Source organism: Nicotiana tabacum, chromosome 12, assembly GCF_000715075.1.
Source record: "Nicotiana tabacum cultivar K326 chromosome 12, ASM71507v2, whole genome shotgun sequence".
NCBI classification, from domain to species: Eukaryota; Viridiplantae; Streptophyta; class Magnoliopsida; order Solanales; family Solanaceae; genus Nicotiana; species Nicotiana tabacum.
In genome coordinates this window covers 194059-219358 of record NC_134091.1, presented here as the reverse complement: position 1 = coordinate 219358, position 25300 = coordinate 194059, and the positions used below count along the sequence as shown (strand labels likewise).

General features: G+C 36.7%; 1 protein-coding gene across 1 annotated transcript; it reads left to right on the top strand.

Annotated features, from left to right (window-relative positions):
* Positions 1–21174: 21174 nt before the first annotated feature.
* LOC107824547 (uncharacterized) lies at positions 21175–22098 on the top strand (the record flags this gene model as incomplete). The annotated part of the gene is given in 1 exon segment (NM_001326136.1): positions 21175–22098. A coding segment is annotated over 1 exon segment (618 nt). The 3' UTR covers positions 21848–22098.
* Between the last annotated feature and the right edge of the window lie 3202 nt (positions 22099–25300).

The window sequence follows — 25300 nt, the reverse complement described above, 5'->3', positions numbered from 1 at the left end:
GCTAGAAAAGCTTCCAAGTTCATCACTTGTGTTTTGATAGGTAACATTAACTTCCAGTACTACATTGTTTTGTTTCATAACTTGAAAGACAAAAGAGGACATAGAACTTGATATCATACAGAAATTTATATTAAGCATCAAAAACAACAAGAAAGTGGATCATGAACAAACAAAATCAGATCCCAACATGAAGAACATTTACCAAAAGTTCTAAATACTTAGATAAACCAAACTAACTGAAGATGTACCAATTTTGACTATATTCAGGTCAGAAATTACATTTTAGGATTCTAAATATTGAAAATTTTAACTCGTGAATTAATCTCTTGTATTGCAATGGATATCAGGCAGAGCATTAGACTATTATTCATCAGTTCATCAAGCAAAAATAGAAGGAACTGAAGAAAAGTTTAAAACCCTAAAACAAACGCAGGAAAGGGGGCGTGCGTTACCTAAAATCAAGATCCCAAGAACGAAATTGAGGGAGATTTTAGACAGCAAGCTGGGCGTTTTGGTGCGATGGTGAAGATCTTAAAATTCGAGACTGGATATAGAGAATCGGAGTGAAGCGAGATGAGAGAAGGGAGAGAAGTCGGAGAATGAAGAGAGAGAAATCGGAGAAAGAAAGAGACTGATTTGGGAATTAGCGATTTTGGCGGGGGAAGGGAGAAGACAGATCGCGCGTTTTGTTTTAGGAAAATGTTTTCCCTTCAAATTTTAGGGAAAACATTTTCCCCTAATTGAAGGAAAATAAATTGAATGGGAAAATGTTTTCCAAACTATTTGTGTCAACCAAACATGAGAAAATGGGAAAATATTTCCCTTGAGAATGTTTTCATGGAAAATGAATGGTGTTATCATTTATTTTCTCATGTTTGGTTAGTGAGTGGAAAACATTTTTCGGAAAATGTTTTCTAGTGTTTGGTTAGAGAGTAGAAAATCTTTTCTTAGAAAAATAAATTTCTATGTTACTCTCCGCACCCCCCGTCCTCCCCTCAAGTCCCTATGTTTCCTGTGCTCCCCCCTCCCCCCCCCCCTCTTCCCAAACAATTACATTTTTCATCAAAATTCAATTATTCTTCTAGAAAATTCACATAAACCTAAAAGAACTAATATGTTGATTTACTTTTTCACACAAGAACGTTAAAATTTGAGGTCCATAACTGAAAAAAATGCTTTTTCTTGTTGAAAGAAAATGAAAGTACTCTTTCTACAACACAAAAGTATTCATTTTGTTGAAATAAAAGAAATTACTTTTTTTATATCATAGAAAAGAAAATACTCATTACTTTAAAAAGAAAAAGAAAATACTCTATCTACATCATGAGAAAAAAGTACTCTAAATAATATTTCTATTATATAACCTCTTGCAACATATAAGATTCAGGTTAACAACGATAAATGTCTCATACACAGAAAAAAGAGAAGAAATATAAGCAACTCCATAATAACCATTCTCAATATAGGAGTACTCAATAAGCAAGTAGACATGAGAAAAACCATCAGAGAAGTATCCCACACCATATTAGACAAGCAACAAAATATTTTTCTATAACAATTGCTTCCTATTCTAGCTTTGTTCTCCCAACCCCATTTGTGTATTTTAGTGTTGTCGCTTGAATCTTTCTAGCCAAACCTTGCGGAGATTCTGATTTTTTGCCATGAATGCCTTAGCTAACATATCACTTTGCACCAAATAATCAAAAGCTTCAAATAAGAACTCTTCTTCATAACCTTCTGTTGCCATAATTTCTTCATACAATCTTGTCACATCTAGTTGACTATCAGCTATCTTACTGATTGTCGCTGCCACTTCTCCAAGCTTTGTTGATATATCACCGACCACATCTTGTACATCAGAAAAACGACTTCTTTTACGACTTGCTTTGACTTGAGAAGTTTCACTTACTACGTCTTGCACATTTTTTTTCCTTTGATGGTTCTTCAATGTCATTATCATTACCTTTCTCCGAACTACAATCCAAGCCTATATCATCAAGGGACTTAGCACAATCACCCCTAGCTCGATCATTCCCGCACACAAGGGATATTTCTTCAAATATTTCAATATTTCTATTAATGAACTTCTCATGAGTAGGATGAGCCTACAATACAACGACAAATCAAAAGTATAAGAACGGGACAAGCAAGACAGTAACAAAATAATCAAAGTGTTAGCTTTCTCAGCAAACGACAAGTTTATAGCAATTCAAATTTGACACTACCATGTGGTGCTAGACACCAAGGACAAAGAATAATAAAGACATCTTTCACCATTAGAAATAGTCATATAACATGGATATAAAATTATGGTATCACATGTAAATACATGAATCTGTTAATTATCAGATTGACATTAGACTTTAGATATAAAAGGAAACTTCAATCATATATGATCACATGGATATTATTTTTATCATTTCACATGGAAATAAATAGCTTTACACAAAACAATACAAAAAATATTGGATCTAAATAATCACATGGCAAGAAAAAAGTAACTAAAACATGCTTGGAAGTCCAAAACTGACAGGCAGCAATAACACCAGATGCAGAAAATAATAACATCAGTTTCCTATTCGCTATAACTGTCTTCAAATTACTAAAGCATAGGACATACTAGAATTTCTGATTCTTGACTGTAAATATTCTAAGGTCCCCACAACAACTGCATTAAAATTAGATGAATCAGAAAATTTGCCACAAAATCTGGCTCTCTGAAACCTCATCCTAACATTCCATAATTCACCCAAAGCTTAGATAATATCACGACTATTAGTTAGGCAACAAACTGCATTTATGTAAAGTAGAACAAACATTCCAGCTACTAGGCATTTCAAAATGGTAAGCATACATAAATCTCCTTCGTAAGAAGCCTTAACCAAATAAATTAGCATACAGGGAAGCACATAACACTATGTTAAGCAAAGCAAGAACTCTCTGTTTAATGATCACATGAATCAAAGGTGCCTCTCAAACCTCATCCTAACCTAAACTCTCTGCATTTATCCATATATACACTAGAGGGGCAGCAGCGTGCAGAAGCTATGTGACAAATCTAGCACAAAATTTAGCTGATTCTTCATAGAAAAAGCCAATATCTTGCAAAAATATAACCTCAGACAGAAGGGGACATTGGATTCAAGAATTTGAGGGCATCTAAGAATTAAACCTCGAGTTTCTTCTAGGGATGCAGCCAAATCAAATTTGAAGAAGTCATATACAAATTCAACATGGGCAGGACTAGATTCAGGTGAAAATACTTGGTCACAAACAAGAGTTATGTAATTGTTACTACTACTATGTAATAACTATAAGGAAAGTATATATATAAAAATAGTTTACCAGAACGTGTAAATCATAAACTCTAGGACTGGCAGTAATCATCTTCAAGCTATCATCTCATCCAAGACCACTTTTATTTAGTAGAGTTTGCACTGTATTCCATGTGCTTCTTAGTGTTTTGAGATGATTCTCCACATGCTTAAGTGTACACTCCTCCATTCCTAATTGTTGTGTAATGGCATCCGAAACACGATTGAATGAGATGGCCTTAAACTGATTAGTTGATTTATTCCCTTGCTTCACTTCATCAGCCAGGATCTCCAACATCAAATATGCCATTGGTTTTGACCACCTAAACTGTTTATCTCCTTTTTTTAACATTGTTAACTGTTATAGGAAACATGTCAAATATAAAATTTAAGATAAATATAGATAAAACACATAAGAGCATATGGAAACACAAATAATTAAACTAAGATGACTATAAAAAATCTATTTCTTGATAGACTAAATTCATCTATTTCTCCTACGATAATAGTTTGTAAACATGGCATGAGCAATAGCATCTCTTTTCAATGACCATTCCCTAGCTTCTTCGCGTCTTTCTCTAGGTGTCTAACAGGTTTGACTCCTTTGAGAACTTTGAGTAATTTGAGCATTTTGTGTTTGAACTAGTGGTTGCCCGTCTACTTCTTGTATTATTGGGTCATTTGGCTCCAAATTGATTATGTGATTATGTAAAATGCACGATGCTAGCACCACATCCACTTGTGTTTTAAAGTCCCAAAAGGGTTCGTTATCAATCACACGAAATTGTCTCTTGAGAATTGAAAAAGCACGTTCAACAACAGATCTCAATGATGCATGACGAAGGTTGAACAATTCTTTCTCATTTTGGGGAGGACGATCACTATACTCTTGTAAGTGATAGCGTACTCCATGATAGGAAGGAATAAACCCCTTACGAAGACCATATCCCGCATCCAAAAGATAATATTTATCTACGAAGCAAAATCAAAGTTAATTAATATATATATTTATTTTTTTTCTTTTTATGAACTACTTTAGATTGAATAAGATACCTTGGGGGACTTGAAACCCCCGTGGTCTCTCCAATGCATCATTTAATATGCGCGAGTCATGAGCAGATCCTTCCCAACCAGCAAGCACATATGTGAACTTCAAATTAAAGCTGACAGCAGCCAAGACATTTTGTGTTGTTGTGCCTTTGCGGCCACGATACCTATTTTGGTGTTCGATAGGAACAGATGCAAGCACATGTGTGCCATCTATTGCTCCTACACAGTCCTATATGTACAATTAAAGTAAATAATATATACCAATATTAAAAATTAATTAAAAACTTAATATTTAATATGTTACTCACTGCAATCCAAGGGTAATAACGATGGTTGTTCCTTATCTCCGACTGGATAGTATCATTCGGTGATTTCACAAGGGTTGGATAGAGCTTCAAAATTGCTTGAAGTATGGCGTGGAAACATCGTTGAACAAATTCAATCGACCTATAAAAATGCGACCCTATCTTGCGAAACCGTTCATTAAAACCAACAACTTCTAAGAAAATTAGTACTTGTTCTTGCACGGACATATTTTTGATTGATCTCAAGAAATTATTTCTTCTAAGAGCATTACACAATTCAAAAAATACGGGTTGGCTCATTCTTATCTGACCTACACAATGAACAGTACTTCCATTCAAAATGCTATTCATGTAAAATTCCCTCTCTTGGTCTTTGTTGGTATAAGGTGCCCTAGGAATGTTACTTTAATTTTCGTAGGCTAAAATAATTGCAGCTCCGGCAGCTAAGACAGATGTGGTTGTCGCTCCAACTATTGCATCATCTTCGTCAGTTTCAATCAAATCCATCTGTTGCAACCCAACTTTAGAACTTCTACGCATAAAAACGGATTGATAAAACATTAAAGAGAGCCTAAAAGAAAAGCCACATTGCACAACATATAAGCTCCTCTGACCACACAACAATCTAATTTCCAAGTTGTGAGTGAAGCCATATTGCTAAAATTTCATTGAACTTGAATCATATATTATCTTCTTGATCAACAGTATCCTAGCTAGAAAAGCTTCCAAGTTCAACACTTGTGCTTTGATAGGTAACATTAACTTCCAGTACTACATTGTTTTGTTTCATAACTTGAAAGACAAAAGAGGACATAGAACTTGATATCATACAGAAATTTATATTAAGCATAAAAAACAACAAGAAAGTGGATCATGAACAAACAAACTCTATCAGATCCCAACATGAAGAACATTTACCAAAAATTCTGAATACTTAGATAAACCAAACTAACTGAAGATGTACCAATTTTGACTATATTCAGGTCAGAAATTACATTTTAGGATTCTAAATATTGAAAATTTTAACTCGTGAATTAATCTCTTGTATTGCAATGGACATCAGGCAGAACATTAGACTATTATTTATCAGTTCATCAAGCAAAAATAGAAAGAACTGAAGAAAAGTTTAAAATCCTAAAGCAAACGCAGGAAAGGGGGCGTGCGTTACCTAAAATCAAGAGCCCAAGAACGAAATTGAGGGAGATTTTAGACAGCAAGCTGGGCGTTTTGGTGCGATGGCGAAGATCTTAAAATTCGAGACTGGAGAGAGAGAAATTGGAGTGAAGCGAGATGAGAGAAGGGAGAGAAATCGCAGAATGAAGAGAGAGAAATCGGAGAAAGAAAGAGACTGATTTGGGAACTAGCGATTTTGGCGGGGGAGGGGAGAAGCCAGATCGCGCGTTTTGTTTTTAGGAAAATGTTTTCCCTTCAAATTTTAGGGAAAATATTTTTCCCTAATTGAAAGAAAATGAATTGATTGGGGAAATGTTTTCCAAACTATTTGCGTCAACCAAATATGAGAAAATGGGAAAATATTTTCCTCCATACCAAACACACCCTATATTTCCTTTGTGTAATTCCATGTGCAAGACGCCATATTCTTTCACCTTATGTCTTCTGTGTTTCTAAACCAATTTGAATAGATTGCCGAAGTGCCAATTCAACTCTATGTTGGAGAAAGCCAATACAACCTCAAGCATTCAATATAATCAGAAATCATATATAGTGGATAGAAAATATGTGATACTTTTGTACTGAATATTTGTTGTTCTCATATATGGTATGGAGTTACTCTATTTTTTAATGTATGGAATCACAATCACTTGAATGCTAAATTATGTTATAGAAGCCAATCAAATGGAGTTAAGGCTTCCCACTTTTCAATTTTATAGTCTATATTTCAATTTACAAACAACTAGCCCAAAAATAATAGGCTAAGATTCAATATCCAACTCCAATAGGTTCTTAAAATTATTATTTAATTTTTAAAAAAGCTTGCATAAGCTTTTAAGTTAATTTTTGAATCAGTAACCGTGACTCAAATATTAGTTCAACAAACCAAATTCATTTGGGTGGTGAAAATTAAATTTTTAACAAGCTTAAATATGTGGGTTTAAATTTCGAATTTGATTTTGTGAGAAATTTGGAGTGGGTGTTATTTAGACTTGTTAGAAATAGTATAAGGATGTTGTATAGAAAATTTGAAGTCATTTAATGGAGATTTGGACTGATTTTGAACAAGAATTTCAACTGAAAATTGTGGAAGAAGTTCGTCAACAGACGTTTGTATAAAGGTGTATAAAAGTGTATAATAGTGTATAAGATATATTTATACACTCATATACACTATTATACAAGATTATACATAATTATACAAAAAACTGACTTCGTCTTCTTCCTTACGTCTTTCTGAAATTTAACTTAAATCTTGCTCAAATCTACTCCAAATCATTTCAAATTTAAACTTTGAACTCAATTTGATATTTTCCATCAATTAGAACAACACCCAATCCAAACAATTAACAAACTTAAAAAATTCTATTCTCTAAAGCAAAGCTTTGAATGGCCTTCAATGGTGGACTTTTACTCTTCAATTTTTTTTACATTGCAACCATGTGACATATGGGGAGAAACAGCAATGGCGGACGGCTCCTTGAAGCATATGTAAAAGATGTGAGAAGAAGAGAGATTGAAAACAATGGTTGTGATCGAGAACACAGATTTACCTCCCTAGCTTTTAGAATCAATGGTTATAAGAACAAAGATTTTGAACTTGCAAGAGCTAGTGTTTTCAAAATGTGTACAATATAGGCTAGGTGAGGTAAAACAAAAAAATATGGGCCATTTTTTATTATGGTGTGAAGTCATGTGTATTTTCTTGCAATACTTTCTATTTTGTACACATATACACGACATAAGAGAAAGTAGCTATTGGTATGGGTCAGATGTATTCATTCATTACTAATATGAAGTATTCTAAGAGACAACCCTCCAGAATAATACTCCTCCTTTTTATTTAAATATTATTATTAGTATATTATTAACGAATAAATAGGGTATTTAAATTTTTAAAAGGTTATTTTGTAATTTATAAGGCTTTCTACTTTTAATATAATATAAATATAGATATAGATTACAAGAACTGTTAGCTAGTCATTATTTTTCTTTTGTTGGCGTCCAACTTAGCACTTAATTTTCTCTCATTGGGTTCATATATAAGGCTTCAACTCTATAGATTAGTGATCTTCTGCATTATAGGGAGATTTGGTTTTACGTTTCACTACAATTGTTATTTAATTATTGACTCTTTTCACAGAAAATCTAGATCTGAAGAAAATAACACTAGGAGTCAATAAATAAAACACGAGATCTTCACGAGATCATTTCCTTCTATTCAAATTGTAACTAATCATATATGCGTAGATATATTATTAATTATCTATGGCTGCTTGTTAGTCCAGAGACAACGTCTCGTGCAACTCTTGGCAATATTTGTTGGAAATTTTACCTCCTATAGCAAAGGTATACATCCTATTTATTATAAACCAAAATTATTTTAAAATATTATTTTCTATAGCTACCTTTTATATTTTATAGTAAAATAAGTATTTATGGTATATACTACTATTGAGGCATGAAATACGTTATTTATGTTTTTCCTTTCTCTGGACTGCCCTGATTTTAAGCGTTTTTTGTTACTGTATTCATGAATACATGGCGTGAATACATGTGAATACATGCACGTACAACTAGACTACCCTGACTTTTTACTGTTGTATTCATGAATACAACTGCGCAAATATAGTTAATACACTACCGTAACAATTGAATAGTATCTATAGGAAGTAATTATGTATATGATAGCTATAGAAAATTAATAACCACTAAATAATAGTGGTTTCTGAAAATTCTTCATATTTGTTCTCAGGTCAAATATCCAAATATCGCTTGCATTTTCCCTTCTAAATTGTGGGACGAACAGGCCTAAAGTGCCCTGGAGCCCAAGAATGGTATTCTAGGTCAGCCCAGTTTCATATGTGGGCCTTAAGTAATTTGGATCAAGTGTATCTCGCTTCATTTGTATAGGTGTGGCGCAGTCCTTTACCAAATTTCTTGAACAAATACTCCGTGAAATAAACACTGGTAAATTTTGTAATTCAGGGTTTAAGTTGGAGAAAAAAAGTAAAATCAAAAGCTTGCTTGATGATATAAACCCCTGTTTGCCTTGCCTTTTCACTTTCACTTCTTCCACCCGAAACCAGAGTAAAATTTTCTTACTATTATTTAACTTGTGCAGTAGTAGCAATAACAATTACGAAGAACAGTTAGGAATACAGATATTAAATTTATGTCCTCTTCATTTTCTTTCCATCAACATATTTTACATAATTCGGCATTGGTTAATCAAAATTTTTGTTGTTAAGGATAGATAAGTGATTTATGTATACACAATCTTTCTATCAAACCACTAGATCGAATGTGTACCAATGAAATATACTCGCAATGGAAATTCCAATAAAAATAAACACATTGACCAGTAGGCCGGCCAATTCTTGCGGCTTTTATAATAAATGTGATAGGTAATGCAATTCCTTTACACATCTAGAAGAGCCATGATTAAACAACCAGCCTTTGCGTTTTCCTGTGCATTGAGGAGAGACGTCATATTCGGCTCCTGAGACAAATTGCTTTTTCTCCAAAAGATACAATATATATGCACAATAACAATATAATTGAGAGAGTGAGTGAGTATAAAACGATTCCGACAAGAAACCGCCTGTCCAAATGCATTAATAAATGTTACTCCTACTTATTATTGTAGGATTGGAGATTCGAAGAGCCATTTTGTTTATTCTGAATTACTCTATACATTCAACTTGTGTCCTTGCTATAATTAATAGATCTCGCACCGCACGTACAAAGAATTATTTGATTAAAACCTTCTCTTCATGATTTGTAATCGGTTTTTCAAACCTAACATGTGAAGAGGTGTGTAAACAGCAGAACATTAACATGATAGGGGTGGGTGCATGTGTGTGTTAGGGAACAAGAACAAGCAGAGCATCGTGGGTAGATCTCGCGGGATATGCAAGACCAATTCTGCCAAAGGTGCTAGGTAAAATGGAATAATGTTTACTTTTATTTATAAAATTTATGTTAGACCGGCCAAACCGGCCAACTCACGCCCTCAGTTCCCGCCGAGGCCGCAACAACCCTTCCCGTGCCACCCGGCAATGATTCATATTTGTCGTTCTTGGGATTTAAATGTTTCAATATAATTAAAACAGAAATCTTTGTTATGCACAACACACTACTATGCGTATGACTATTCCATTTCATTAGATCCATTTAAAATTAAAGACAATCTAATGAAATAAAAAATGTGCTAACTACCACGATGGAAAAATAGAAAGAAAAAAAATAAAAGGGAAAATTAAATGCAGCGGTGGAAGAAGAATATTACTGTAGAATTTAGTATTTAGTCTTCGCACTGTTTTTGGTACTATATCGTATGATAGGTTGAGGTTAATAGAATCCGAAACCTTTTTAATCATTTTTTGGACAAAAAATAATTTTGTACTACTTTAAAAAAAAGTTACATAAATAAGTATAACGCAGTATTATACTGCGAATTACTTTAACGGAAATTTTGCAGTTAAAGTAATTCGCAGTATAGTACTGCGTTTTACTTAAAAAAAAAATTGTAAATCGCAGTACCATACTGCGTTTTACTAAGATGCTGGGCCCAGCTATATTTTATTAAAGTTGTTCGCAGTATAATACTGCGAACAACTTCATTAGAATATAGCCCTTCTTCTTCCTTGGACCACTAAACCGAAGGAAACCAAAAACCTTCGATTCTGCTGGTCCCCCCCCCCCCCCCAGCGTCAAACTTCAAAAAAAAAATTGGGCCCCACCCGTCACCTAAAGAGCAAGGAGTGTAGGTCCCACATACAAGACAAGCTTTGGATTACTTCTTTCGGGTGCAAAAATTCGATTTCAATCAAATTTAAAAAACTTAAATCGAGGTATTTCAATTTTGTTTATGTCGAAACTCGTATAGTACATGCATATTTGTATTGTTTAATGTGTTTCCATGTTAATTTGTGTTTAAATTTGTATCTTATTTATACCCGGATTGATTTATTAGCTTTGGTACAAAAAATTATTAAAATTTGATAAATTATTTGTATTGTTAAAAAATTAATATTATTTATTTTATTTGTTGTTCATATTTGTATTTTATGTTAGTTGTTTTTATATGTAATAGTGACCTTTTAGCGTAGTAAAATAAATAGCCTTTTAGCGTAGTAAAATATAGAGCCTTTTAGCGTAGTAAAATATAGAGCCTTTTACTGTAGTAAAATATAGAGTCTGTTAGTGTTGTAAAATATAGAGCCTTTTAGCGTAGAGTCTATGTAGTTTAAGTATGCAGTAACTGCAAACTCTATCCAATTACACTTTACAAAATTAATTATTTAATTATAACAATAAACTTACAAAAGTAACAAATTCCTATATGTTGTAAAATTAACTCAAATATCGAGCCTGGAATTCATACATAATTATTCTGTCCAATTTTAAATATAATTAATTATTTAATTTATTAAGCTAGCACACACAATTCTAAAAATGTTAAAATTGACACGCATAATAATTAAGGATAACTCGGTGCTACCGAACCTCAAAAATTGAGCCTGGAACCCATACATAATTATTCAGTCCAATTGTAAACATAATTAATTATTTAATTTATTAAGCTAGCACACACAATTGTAAAAATATTAAAATTGACACGAATAATAATTAAGGATAACTCGGTGCTACCGGGCCTCAAAAAATGAGCCTGGAACCCATACATAATTGTTCAGTCTAAGGCTGTATTTTGTCCCGGGCCCGGGCCTTAGTGGGCTAACGGGCCGGGCCTCGCGGTCCCGGGCTTCGTGGTCCCGGGCTCTGGCGGTCCCGGGCCTGGCGGTCCCGGTCTTCGTGGGCCTAATGGGTGGAACCGGCCCGTGACGGGCCTAAGCCCACATGGTCCTGTGCTTAACGGGCCGGGCTCATGGGCTTCGCGGGCCTAGCGGGCTTTTTTTTTTTTTTAAGACAATTTCTTGTAGTATCATGGCTATATTAATATGTAGTATATATGTATATCTAATTATTAAAGTGCTTGACGAAAAAGAAAATAACAAAACAATAGTAAAACACTAAATTGTCATGCATAAATATCAACAACTTCACAATTTTTCCCGAAATTTCAACAATAAATTAAGTAATTGTAGTAGAGAGATTGAGAGAGATTGAGAGATATTGAGAGATATTGATGAATTGGTGAATAAAAATGAAAGAATGAGGGGGTATTTATAGTTGAGAAATGGGGAAAAGTGTAATTATATAAAGTTTGGGGTTAAAATAAAGTTTGGGGGCCAAATGGCCATTTTTTAACTTAAAAAACGGTCATATTTTCAGCCCAAACGGCTAGATTTTAAATATGGCCGTTTGATTTTTTTTTTTTTTTTTTTTGAAAAATAGCCGTTGGGCCCGCCAGGCCCGCCTGCCGGTCCCGGGCCAAACGGTCCCGGGCTCGTGGGCTCAACCATGGAGACCAGCCCGTGACGGGCTCAGAGGCCCACCAAGACCGGCCCACCCAGGACCGGCCCACCAGGCCCACCAGGCCCGTTAGGACCGCGGGCCCGGTCCGGTCCGGTTCAGGCCCGGCCCACCGAGCAGCATTAGTTCAGTCCAATTGTAAATATAATTAATTATTTAATTTATTAAGCTAACAGACACAATTCTAAAAATGTTGAAATTAACAAGCATAATAATTAAGGATAACTCGGTGCTACCGGGCCTCAAATATCGAGCCTGGAACCCGTACATAATTATTCAGTCCAATTTTAAACATAATTAATTATTTAATTTATTAAGTTAACACACACAATTAATTTTGTTTGAATTATAGTAGACGACATGGACTTTCCTCCGCTTGCGCATCCCGGACCTGCCGAGGATCAGCTACTAGTGTTGCAGGGCGACCATAGGTCCTCATTTGTATGGGAGGGACAGCTATCGATGCAGCCTCTCCGCCCCAGGAGACCTGACGATTTATGGGAGTTCATCGGGGAGCATTCTTTCCATGCCAGCGTAGTCGCGCACCTACAGGCTACGGGCTTCTATACGATTTTTGAGCTTGGACGGATGCAGCTTGATTGGTCTCTCATCACGGCCTTGGTAGAGCGGTGGCGACCGGAGACGCACACTTTTCACTTGCCCACTGGAGAGGCCACCATCACGCTGGAGGATGTTCAGGTTTTGTACGGGCTGCGCATAGATGGACGGGCCGTAGCACTGCCCCAGTACATTAGATCCATGACGCGTGCACAATTTTTGGATATGATGATGCATTTTACTAGATATAGACCTCAGGGTGACGCTGGGGGCAGTCGCGTTGTTTTGTCAACCATCAGAGATCATATGGCGTTTTTGCACCCAGACATTACCGGCGAGACGGAGGATCTCCACATTGAGAGGTACACGTGGTTGGCGCTGCTCATGCTTTTCGGGTGTGTCTTGTTCCCGAACACTTCGGGGAGTAAAGTGAGTATGCGTTTTCTCCATCATCTTCAGGAGTTGGATGGTTTACCCCACTACAGTTGGGGTGCTGCTGTTCTCGCATACCTGTATAGGAGCATGTGCCGGGCGAGCATGGGCCCAGCGGTGGACATATGTGGTTTTCTGCCCCTCCTACAGGTGACAACATTTTTGAATACTCTGTTCATTTCTCCGAATTCTATATGGTCGAAATGACTCATAAATTTTACATCAACCTTTTATCTTAGGTTTGGTCCTGGCAGGGGATCATGCCGTTGCAGCCACCTCTACCAGCACTTGCGCCTGGTGAGGCTTATCCGTTTCTCCCTCTATCTTCTAGGTGGATTCTCAGGCGTGGGAACTACCGATTGACCGATGCTCATCATAATCTCCCCTTATCAGGGATGTGCTAGATATGCTGGTGGACGGACAGGTACATATGTACCTACACTTACTTGTTTAAATTGAGTTGTGTTGCGCATACTCACTTTTATGTTATTATTTGGCAGTTCATCTGGATGCCATACAACGACGAGTTGGTAGCTCAGCTGCCCTTTTATTGCTCAGTCGATCGAATGCTTTGGAGCACCTCCGTCCCGATGATCTTCTTTGATATGGTTGAGTACCATGCCACAGAGTGTGTGCTTCGCCAGTTTCACCATCCCCAGCCTATACCGAGGGATCCTGGATGGGTGGCTATACACTATCAGCGGGATAACCGTGCCAGGCTGGACGATATATATATGGGATGGCTAGAGCAGCAAGTCCTTATTTGGGAGGAGCGCCGAGCTGACCGTATTCCGCCAGCACCTACATTTACCCAGGAGGCCACTATTCATATGTATGCATCATGGTACCGTCGTCACACCCGACTGATTATCGGGAACCCCATTCATGTACTTGGCGAGCGCTACAGACCATACGCCGGGAGACACGAGGCACTGGTATGTTTTTTGGCTTATTAATATCGTATAATTGTGATATTGCGTTATTTAATTAATATTTTAAATATTTCACAGGCTATTGGGCATCATCACCTCTACTAGTTGGGACATGAGATGCAGCAGCACATCCCTGCAGTCGTTGACTATGGCCGGCGGGTGGCACAGTTGGCTCGTTGGACCCTGTTTCAGGCGAGAGATGCCATGAGGTTGGACCACGAGGCTCAGTATGCGGTGCCATAGGACTACCATCGGGGTAGGGGTGTCCCACGAGGCAGGGGCAGGGCACGAGGGAGGGGTGCCCCACGAGGTAGGGGTGCTCCACGGGGTCGCGGGGGACGGCGAGGAGGTGGTCTCCAGCAAGGGGGTGTTGAGGCACCTGTCGACCCACCTGTTGAGGGACATGATGAGGAATTTGGAGTTGTGGCGCTTAGAGATGATCAGCCGGGTTATATACCTCGGCAAGATGAGCCTTCCAGCAGCATGCCTTCGTACAACCTTCAGCTATCTCTGCCAGCATCGCAGGTCACCCCGTCAGGAGCATTGTCGATCACGGGTACATTCGACGGGGATGTAGACCAGTGCTATGTATGCCCATCTACCGCAGCTGAGGATCGGCCCACCCGGGACGTGGATGGCGGGCGCAGGTTGAGTTATGCCTCATCTGCGGCGGTTGATGCGGATCTATTACAGGCGCAGGTATGTTTGTATTACTTTAAAATTTCAATTTGTTTTTTTTTCCTTAATGAGCTGGCATTAATTAATTTTAACTTTCTTATGAAGGCATCGTCCCAGCCCATCTTTGAGGCCACTACATGCTTTGATGAGGACACCACTGATGCGTATATTTAGTGGGCCGACGAGACCACAGTGGGAAAATATTTTTTGACTTAACACGTACAATACAAATATACTTTGTCACATGCTAAGTTTAGTACTTGTTTTGTAGGTTGCTGATGGCCCGACGGCCTATTCTTCCGATCCTGCCAGCTGTGGTGTCGATGATGCTGCACATCCTCGCATAAAGAGGCGGCTTGATTATGATGATCCAGATAGTGTACCCGGGCGACAGAAGATGCGACTCAGGCCAGCAACAGCACTGAAGCACACAGGCTGCGGGACTCACTGATTTACTTAGGTTTTTAGTTTGTGTAAATAGTGCATTATGTATATAATGATAACAATTATCGTTTACCAACATTTATATTTTAATTGTATTTGAACAACAGTTTTACTTAAACAGTACACAAGAAACACAAACATTGCAAAACGTAGTACTATACTAGAACTAAAACCATCAGTGCACAAAGGATAGATGTACACAGAAAAACAAACAATAGAACTAAAACCTTCACTGCACAAAGGATAAGTAAAACCAGCTTCTTTCACATGGTTTTCATCTTTTTCAGAACGACAAGACAACTCCATAAAACGTAGTACTATACTACGCTTTATATGTTAAATATTTCTGCAATAAACTAGCTTTTTTCGCATGGTTTTTATTTTTTCAGAACGACAATACAACTCCATAAAACGTAGTACTATACTACGCTTTATGTGTTAAATTTTTCTGCGATAAACCAGCTTTTTCACATGGTTTTCATCTTTTTCAGAACGACAAGACAACTCCATAAAACGTAGTACTATACTACGCTTTATGTATTTTGTCTCGCCTATAAATAACAGCATCATTATAGTTATTTTGTGTGCTCAAAAATTAGTAAAAGCAAATATTTCATTAAAAGTAAGGTTTTTTTTTTACTAAAAGCAAATATTTCATCAAATGGCTCAAACTCTTCGTGCACCAAAGTGCAACTGTGGAAAAGAATGCTCGATGCAAAATTGTTGGGACGATGGTGAAGTTGGACGCCGCTACTGGTGCTGTATGAACCAGTTATACAATGTTTCCGGCGAACCTATTTGTGATTTTCAGGAATGGGTTGATGAACCATGTTATCAGGAATGTTACAGAGAACAACTGCAGTTTCTTCATAATATGTGTTTATGCCAACGGAAAACACAAAGAGAAAGCGATAGAATTATTGTAGAAATGAGGGCGAAACTGAAGGAGGTGGGAGAAGAAAAATGGAAAGCACAATGGAATTGTGAAGCACAAAAGGAACAAAAAGAAAAATATAAATGGGAACTTGCGGAGGTGAAGGCGAAACTGAAAGAGGTAGAAGAAGAAAAAGAACGAATGGAAGAACGATTTAAGTGGTTGGAGCGGAGAATAAATGGCAACCGGGACTAAACATTTGGTTGTATGTGTTTAGTGTATTTTTTATATTTCATGTATTTTTATTATGTTGGCCTGTTATGTTTGTGTTTGTGTTGTAGTAATGCTTTATTTTAATTGAAGTGCAAGTTAAGTTTAAGTACTTGTGTTTTTATATGAAACTATCAAACCACGCTTTACATATTACATTTCCTACAATTAAACAACTTTTTCTTCACTCATTTCAAATTGTGGAACATAATTTTATTTGATATATATTGCAACATACACAAGTAAAAACATGTATTACAAAAAACAATACCAAAATAAAAGACTAGGGGTATCCTTGATAGTTGGGTACATTCGACGAACTTGCACCAGGAGCCGGATTACCACCGCCACGCACACCACCTAAAGGACATTTACGACGGTCGTGTCCTGTTTGCGAGCATATGCCACATTTACGCGCATAAACGGTGTCACCAACATCCATTTGGTTTCGTATACGCGTTCTCTTTTGCACTTGCAGCTTGCGCAAATAGTCCTTGTTACATACCATCTTAAAAGGTTCCGGCGGCCAATAATGCTCAGCACCTAATGGCTGCAACTTCCCACTATACGTGTCTATGTATGCAGCAACACTGTATTGCCTATCAATATAGTTTGTTGCCCTATATCCAACTTGTTGAAAACACTTCAACGCATGTGCGCATGGCATGTGGTAGATGGTCCATTTCCCACATGAACATAACCTTCTATTTTCATTCACCATCTGTAGATTATTCCCACGGTGTCCGCGGATAGCGGTCTTAACTTCAAAAACACCCCGTTCATGATCGTACTGAAGAAATGAATGCCATTGTGCTCGCCTCCTGGACCTTTCAAATCTTCTCATGGGTATTGGCATAAATTGAACACCCCTGTCCATCAATGTTGATGCAGCTGCATGCCTTTCAACAAACCTCTCCGTACTCTGTTTGAATGTCATGCGGACCATGGCAGTGACAAGCAGTCCATGGGCAGACTTCAACAAGCCGTTGAATGACTCCGACACGTTTGTAGTGAGGGCTCCCATGCAATGTCCACATATGAAGCTCATGCCCCATCAACCAAGTATAGGCTCGTGGTTCTAACTGCCAGATCGCTTCCATGCACCTCGTGAATTTGCACTGCTGGTGCTCAGTTGCAGCCAGCCATATTAAGTCATGCAATGCCTTGTCAGGATATTTCTTCTGGAAATTGGCCTTCAGGTAACGCACACAGTAACGGTGGTATGCATATGGTTCCTGCCATTCAGGCAAGTGACGTACAGAACTTAAAATACCACCATACCGATCAGATATTAGAAAAATACCTGAACGTTGTTTGACAACGTGCTGCTTCAAATGGTTCAAAAAAAGCGTCCATGTCTCTTCAATTTCGTTGGCACATATGGTAAAATGTAGTGGAAATATTTGCCCGTTGGCATCTACTACAACTGCAATCAAAAGCTTAATATCATATTTTCCATAGACATGAGTACCGTCTATGGAAATTACAGGACGACAATGCACAAAACCATCAATTGCTGGTTTAAATGACCAGAACACATAGTTGAAAATATATTCGGGTCTGTCCGGACTCCGCTCATGCCTCCATTTAACAATAGTCCCGGGGTTAAAGTGTTGCAGTGCGGCCATGTACCTGGGCAGATTGGAAAAAGACTTATCCCTATCGCCATAATAAGTTCAAAGGCACGTTTGCGACCGAGATATACCTTTCTTTTGGTTATAGTACAACCATACTCCTGGTGGACGGCTATAATACACTCTTTAATCTTGAACCTAATGGACATTTCCAAATATGGAATCAAGACAAGAGAAATCAAGTCCACATCCAAGTTGAAGTGATTCTCATTGTATGTGTCCACTTCACATTTGTGCTCGCTAATAAATTTACCCACTTTCCACAAACCTGATTTCTTCTTGGTGGCATGCAACATCCAGTGACAACCCATAAAGTCTCTACGGCATACAACCTTGTATTTCTCCCTAGTTGATTCATTTACCGTCATCTCACGACACTCTCTTATACTGTAGATTTTTACAGCCCTAATTAGGCGAGCTTTATCGGGGAAATACATGCCCTTTGTCAGAATAGCTGGTCTAGACTCATCCCACATCGCTGACGAAATTCATCATTATCCCTTGTGAGGGCATCCACGTTCGGCATGCTTGGCAAATTATCAAGGTAGGGAATATTCCGCTCATGAAATGACACATGGGACTCGTACACTCTTAGTCTAGCTGGAGGTGGAGGAACATGCTCCCTCGTCAACTCAGGTTCAACATTCACTTCCTCCTCCTCATCACCCTCATCATGGAAGGGTGTGTCATCTCTAGACTCATCCGCATTGTTGTCATAATCACTATCATCTTCCTGACTCTGCGCATCTACTAAATCACGAGTAAATACGTCGTCTATGGGCAATTGTGTGAGGTCAGGAGCGTCAAGAAGCTCGTTTTCTCTGCACATAAAGAACAAAATGATAAGTTACCCAACTAGATAAATACTTTAGATATAGCTATATCACTTTACTTACAAGTCGTACTGTCTTGACGTTTCATGATGGATATTTTCTTGTTGGTGATGACTCCCAGATGGACCACCATGGTCCAATACTCAAGAACTACGCATATTCCAACTAGGGGCAGGGTCATAACTTGTAAAATTCATATCCGGACGGTACCCCCTATGAAAAATATGAGTGTTAATACAAATCCAATTAAAACATAAATTAAACATCGCTAAAGAATAGTAAAATTGAAGTTTACCAGTCGTCTTGTTGATTATCTAAAGTCAAAAAATTATTTTGTGACTGCTCATTCGCCGGTGGTGACAAGTTTAAATCAAGGCAAGCTCTTTCATCATCAATCTGTCCGGCAAAAACTGCTCCAGAATAACCACCCGATGACTGGGGGTTATCCCTACTATGCACACCCTCATTATTGGAAACGTCTTCCACCTTGACGTACATTTCCAATAATTTTATTACAATAAATTCCATATATTCATCCGGAATCAGCAAAAAATCTCTAAGAGTTTCATCATCCTCGATGTTAAACTCAGAATAATAAGCAAACCCTTGCGGAGTCACTGAATACGGAAATCTACCGGTTATTTTAAGGTTACCCGAACGCCTCCTCTCATTCATTTTTTTACGTAACAACGATACCAATTTATCGTACTCCATAGTAAGCGGCAATTTAACATGACATTGTGGAGGTGAGCTATACCTCACAGAGTTATTCTCCAACACCCCCCCTCACCCCCCAATATAGTGAAACCCTTATTTTTGCCACTTCAGACATTGTAAAAAAATAATTGATAAGAAGAAGAGAGAAGTATGAACATAAGTTTGAAATAAAGTATTGAATGAATTTTTATAAAATTAAAACGCCTTTAAATAAGGCAAGTCCGACATTGGGGTGTAGAATTTTTCTATGTAAAACGCAGTACAATACTATGTTTTATGTATTGAATTATTGTTATGTCAGTTCATTATTGGTGGGGGCAAAAACCAGAGTACAACGCAATTATTTAATGTAAAACGCATTATTATACTGCGTTTTACAAATATATCTTAGTAAAACGCAGTATAGTACTGCGATTTACAGAAAAAAAATAAAATAAAACGCAGTACTATACTGCGAATTACTTTAACGGCAAAATTTTCGTTAAAGTAATTTGTAGTATAATACTGCGTTTTACTCATTTATGTAACTTTTTTTTTAAAGTAGTACAAAAGTATTTTTTGTCAAAAAAATGATTAAAAAGGTTTCGTACTCGAGGTTAATAGGAATGAGCGTCATCAGTGATTACATAGGTTTACTTGGTGGAATGTTCCCTCCAACTTTTCTTTTTTCCGTTACAGCCTTTTTGTAATTCATATATTTTAATTAACTATAATCAGTAAAATATAGTAATGATTAGAATTCATCATGCATACTCGAGTTAGGTAGTAATTCTGTCTAGATCATATCATTTCACTTTTACCTTTTCATTTTACTAAGGCGGGTTTGCTTCATCGTGAAAGAAGACAAGTTAACAGTCTTCTTTAGATACTACAAATTGGGAAAATTCGTGGAGTCAACTCTTATTATTGCTTGGTTTCCAAGCCTAAATCGTTTGAGGTGGTTCTGCGTAAGAGCTGACACAACCATGCACACACATACGCGTCACACAAATCTAAAATCAGCACGTGTTCCACTTGAATCTTCTACCCACAGAATGAATAGCCAACCTTGACCGCTTGTTCAGTAAAATTAAAATTAGTGGGGTCTTGCTCCCGCAATGACGGCGTCACTTCCGTCACCACCCTCTCATTTTCACTTTTTCTTAATTCAGTTATGAATGATCCCATAAACAAAAACAAAAAGAGAAACAACAACAATAATCCAATCCAGTATAATCTCACTTAGTGGGGTCTGGAGAGGGTAGTGTGTACGCAGACCTTATCCCTACCCTAGGGTAGAGAGACTGTTTCCAAATAGACCTCCGACATCCTTCCCTCCAAAAACTTCCCACCTTGCGGGAGACTCAACTCACAACTTCTTTGGTTGGAACGGAGTGAGAGAGAAAGAGAAGAGTTATTAGGGGACAAAGTGTCGTGGACCCCACTCCCAGTTGAAGAAAATGGAAGGAAAACGCGAGCTCTCGTGAATCTTTAAAAGGCTGGTCACCGCCTCATTTGCAGCCACAACATCTTTCACATTATACTTGTCTTCCATCCAATTACGTAAACGGAATATATTATCATACATAGAAAGATAGATGGGTGCTTGTTTGTCTTCCTCTTCCGTCATCGATGCAAAAGATCAGAAACCCTCCTCCGCCTACGTGATATCAACCAACGGAGAGCTCCGTCAATATACAGTTCCCATCAACGTCTCTCAAGTTCTTCAGTCTGAGATGTCTTCTGAGGCTTCCTTCATCTGCAATTCCGATCGCCTTTACTTCGACGATTTCATACCTCGTTTGGATTCTGAATACCAGCTTCAGCCCGGTCAGATCTATTTCGTGCTCCCTACTTCCAAGCTTCAGTATCGCCTGAGTGCGTCTGAAATGGCAGCTCTTGCCGTTAAAGCAAGTGCTGCTCTCGAGGACCTCAATAAAAACAACCGTCGCCATTCTAAGAAGTTTATAAGGAAGAATAAGAAGAGTAATTCTCGGATTTCACCAATGCTTCTCCAAGTGGAAGATGAATCTCGAGATAATTATACTCAAAGTCAAAGCAATTATAAGGCTCCGTCCATGGGGCTTGGGGTTTCCATGAGATCTGCTTCTGTTAGAAAATTGCAGCGAATATCTTCGCGGCGGGCAAAGATGGCTGTGCGCTCCTTCAGGAAGCTTATGACCATTCAAGAAGGATCCGTTCTCTTGTTTACTTAACCAATTAATTACTTCATTATTTTGTTCTTTTTTTCTTTTGACGCGAGCGTACGTGAAGGAGAGAGGTTTCTCCTCAATTTCACTTTCCTTGGGCAGTAACATGCTATAGGTGGTAACGTGCCCTCATCTTCTCTCGCTCTCGGCGTGTAAATAAAAATATGTGGGAGTTGCAGAGCATAATATCAAATTCGGCTGTTTGTAAACTTACTTGTTTAAAGAAGAAGTATACGTTAGTAATTAACCTTTTTGTGCAATTCCCTATTTTCTTGTGAATTGAAATAGTAAATGATCAAAATTAAACTCAGTTGCATCGGCAAAAACATGGCCGCCAAGATTTAATCATCATCTGCAAATGGGCAATACTTCATGTTATAGCATGCTTTTTACTTTTGAATTGTAATAGGCTCATATTAGAATTTGAAACTTATGAGTCCTTTTAAGTTAGAAAGAATTACAAGAAAATACATATAACTTTATAACATAACAAAAAATGGCTCATGTTTTTAAGTTTTATTTCATCTAGCCCACATTGTACATATTTTGAAAGCACTTGCAAATTCAAAATCTGTATTCTTACAACTATTGCTTCTAAAATCTATGGAGTTAATTCTTTGTTCTCACAAAGAATTTGTTAGTTGTTTGGATTGGGTGTTGTTCAAATTGATTGAAAATATCAAAAGAAGTTCAAAATTTGAATTTGAAGTAATTTGGAGTATATTTGAGCAGGATTTGAGTTAAATTTCAGAAAAGACGCAAGGAAGAAGACGCAGTCAGTTTTTTGTATAATTATGTATAATCTTGTATAATAGTGTATATGAGTGTAGAAACACAGCTTATACACTATTATACACTTTTATACACTTTTATACAAGCATCTGTAGACGAACTTCTTCCACGATTTTCAGTTGCAATTCTCGTTCAAAACCAGTCCAAATCTCCATTAAATGACTTCAAATTTTATATACAACCTCCTTATACTATTTCTAACATGTCTAAATAACAACCACTCCAAATTTCTCACAAAATCAAATTCAAAATTTAAACTCACATATTTAAACTTTTTAAAAATCTAGTTTTCACCACCCAAATAAATTTGGTTTGTTGAAATAATATTTGAGTCACATTTACTGATTCGAAAATTAATTTAAAAGCTTGAACTCTTTTTTAAAAATTAAATAATAATTTTGACAACCTATTTGAGTTGGATATTGAATCTTAGCCTATTAATTTGGGCTAGTTGGTTGTAAATTGAAAGATGAACTATAAAATTGAAAAATATGGAGCTCAGTTGTTCTAATGTGAAATTTTCCCTCTAAATTATTGGTTCTAAATTAATAATTTATACATATTATATGGATTTTTAAGAATAAACAATTAGATATAAAATTTAAATCAAGTTATTGGATTTGGCCGAATTGTAATTTGGTGTATAGCGCTGCCCCTGAATAGACTTTGTTTCGATTGTCTTCGTTTTCCTTATTAACGAATTAAAGTTGTTATGTCAAGTACGACTGTACGAGTAGGTAACAAAAAATTGGAGCATCTCCTTTTAAAATCTATATTTGGAAAAAGTCTTTCTATAAAAAAATAAACATTTTTAGTCACATGGTTATAGTATGTCAAAAGTCATAGCTGGATGATGGTTTTTATGAGGAATGGAGTAGAAAGAAATTAACGTGTGGAGAAGTCGTCGCTTACTATTAATTAAATAGAAATGAGGAATCCTAGTGGGCAGTGGCGGATTCAGGATTTTGTGCAAGCGGGTTCAGTCGGAGAAGTCCATAACTAACATAAGCTGTATATACCGTATAAGCGGGTTCAAAAATAATTTCTATACAAAATTTACCTTGCTTTAACCATAATTTATACATATATACAGTATTATTTTTTGACGAAGCGGGTTCAGTTGAACCCACCTCTCACCACTTGGGTCCGCCCCTGCTAGTGGGAGAGGACTTTCTCCAAGGGCCAGGCAAAAACAGCGGCCAATTCCATTCTTATGCAAAACAACAAAAAGTTCAAGTATGGGGTTGGCGAATTAATTAATTAGATTTAAATTTTAGGATAACGGCTTTGAATTATTTTAGTTGTTCACATCCTTTACTACTTCTCCTCCAAGTTTTACTTTACATCTTCTGATGCATCACAACGGGAATTGCGGTGTCAAATTAATTAATACTCTTGCACTAGTTTCAAACTTACAGATCTCGTGGTCCTTGAACTGATTTTCTGGCGTTGTATAGCCGCTGTAAAAAAAATAGTCGAAAAATATATAAAGTTTGTATATTTTATATATATATATATATATTCTTTATGTTATATACAAAAATTATACATTTTTTTTTACTACCACATATTAATAGTTTTTTGTGCGAGTTAAAAATAATAATATCCCTTTTCCAATTCTTACGGCATACGGTTTTGTCCCCAAATCCATTGCGAAAACTATGTGCTAGCCAATACACATTTCAATCGCGGCCTTGAATATTAAGCAAAATTTCTTCTATCAATTATTAGTTTAGATGGCAGTTGGAGAATATTTGGGCTGAAGTTGGAAACAAGAGTTTTTAAATTGAAGGTAGATTAAAATCGTGGAAGATGTTGCGTCTAGATAAAAAATTCACTTGGAAAAAAAATGGAACTTTTTGAGTAAAAACCAATAACCTATTCCCCTAAAATATATCGTCAAACGAGTATTTCAAATTTTGCTTGAAATTCAAACATTGAAATTTGATAGATGCAAATAGTACTCTTGGCGAAATAAATATATTTGCAAATGCTGAAATATATGACCAAACAGGCATTAATCGTTCAACATGCTCAAATGAACAGTAACAAGATTAAAAAGTTTAACAATGAAAGACATTTAAAAGAGAGAAAAGAAATAGAAGTTGTCTGTTACTACATACAATTGGTTTTCTTCATCATCATTTTGTAAAGATATTACCCAAAGAAGCTGGATAATATGATATGAATAAACGCATGAAGGGTGTGGTCCATTACCCAAAGTCCATTGAATTTTTCAAATAAGATAAAGATGAGAGTATGCGACTATGAATGCTATTTAAACTAATAGCTCTTTTGGCCAAGCTGCAAAAATCAGCTTATTTTGAAAACTTTTTTTCAAAAGTATTTTTGATGAGAAGTAGTTTGTGTTTGGCTAATTAGTTTGAAAAGCACTTCCGAGCATCAATTAGTATTTGATCAAGCTTTAAAAAACTGCTTCTAAGTGTGTTTTTCTCAAAAGTACTTCTCAAAAAAGTGCTTTTGGAGAGAAGCTACTTTTTTCTACTTCTCAAAAACTGTTTCTGCTTCTCCTCAAAAATACTTTTTTCCTTCCAAAAGCTTGGTCAAACACCTCAATTTTTGGCCAAAAGTATTTTTGACAAAAAAAAAAGCAATATTGGTAACAAAAAAAAAAAAAAAACTTGGCAGCGACACTATTAATTATCT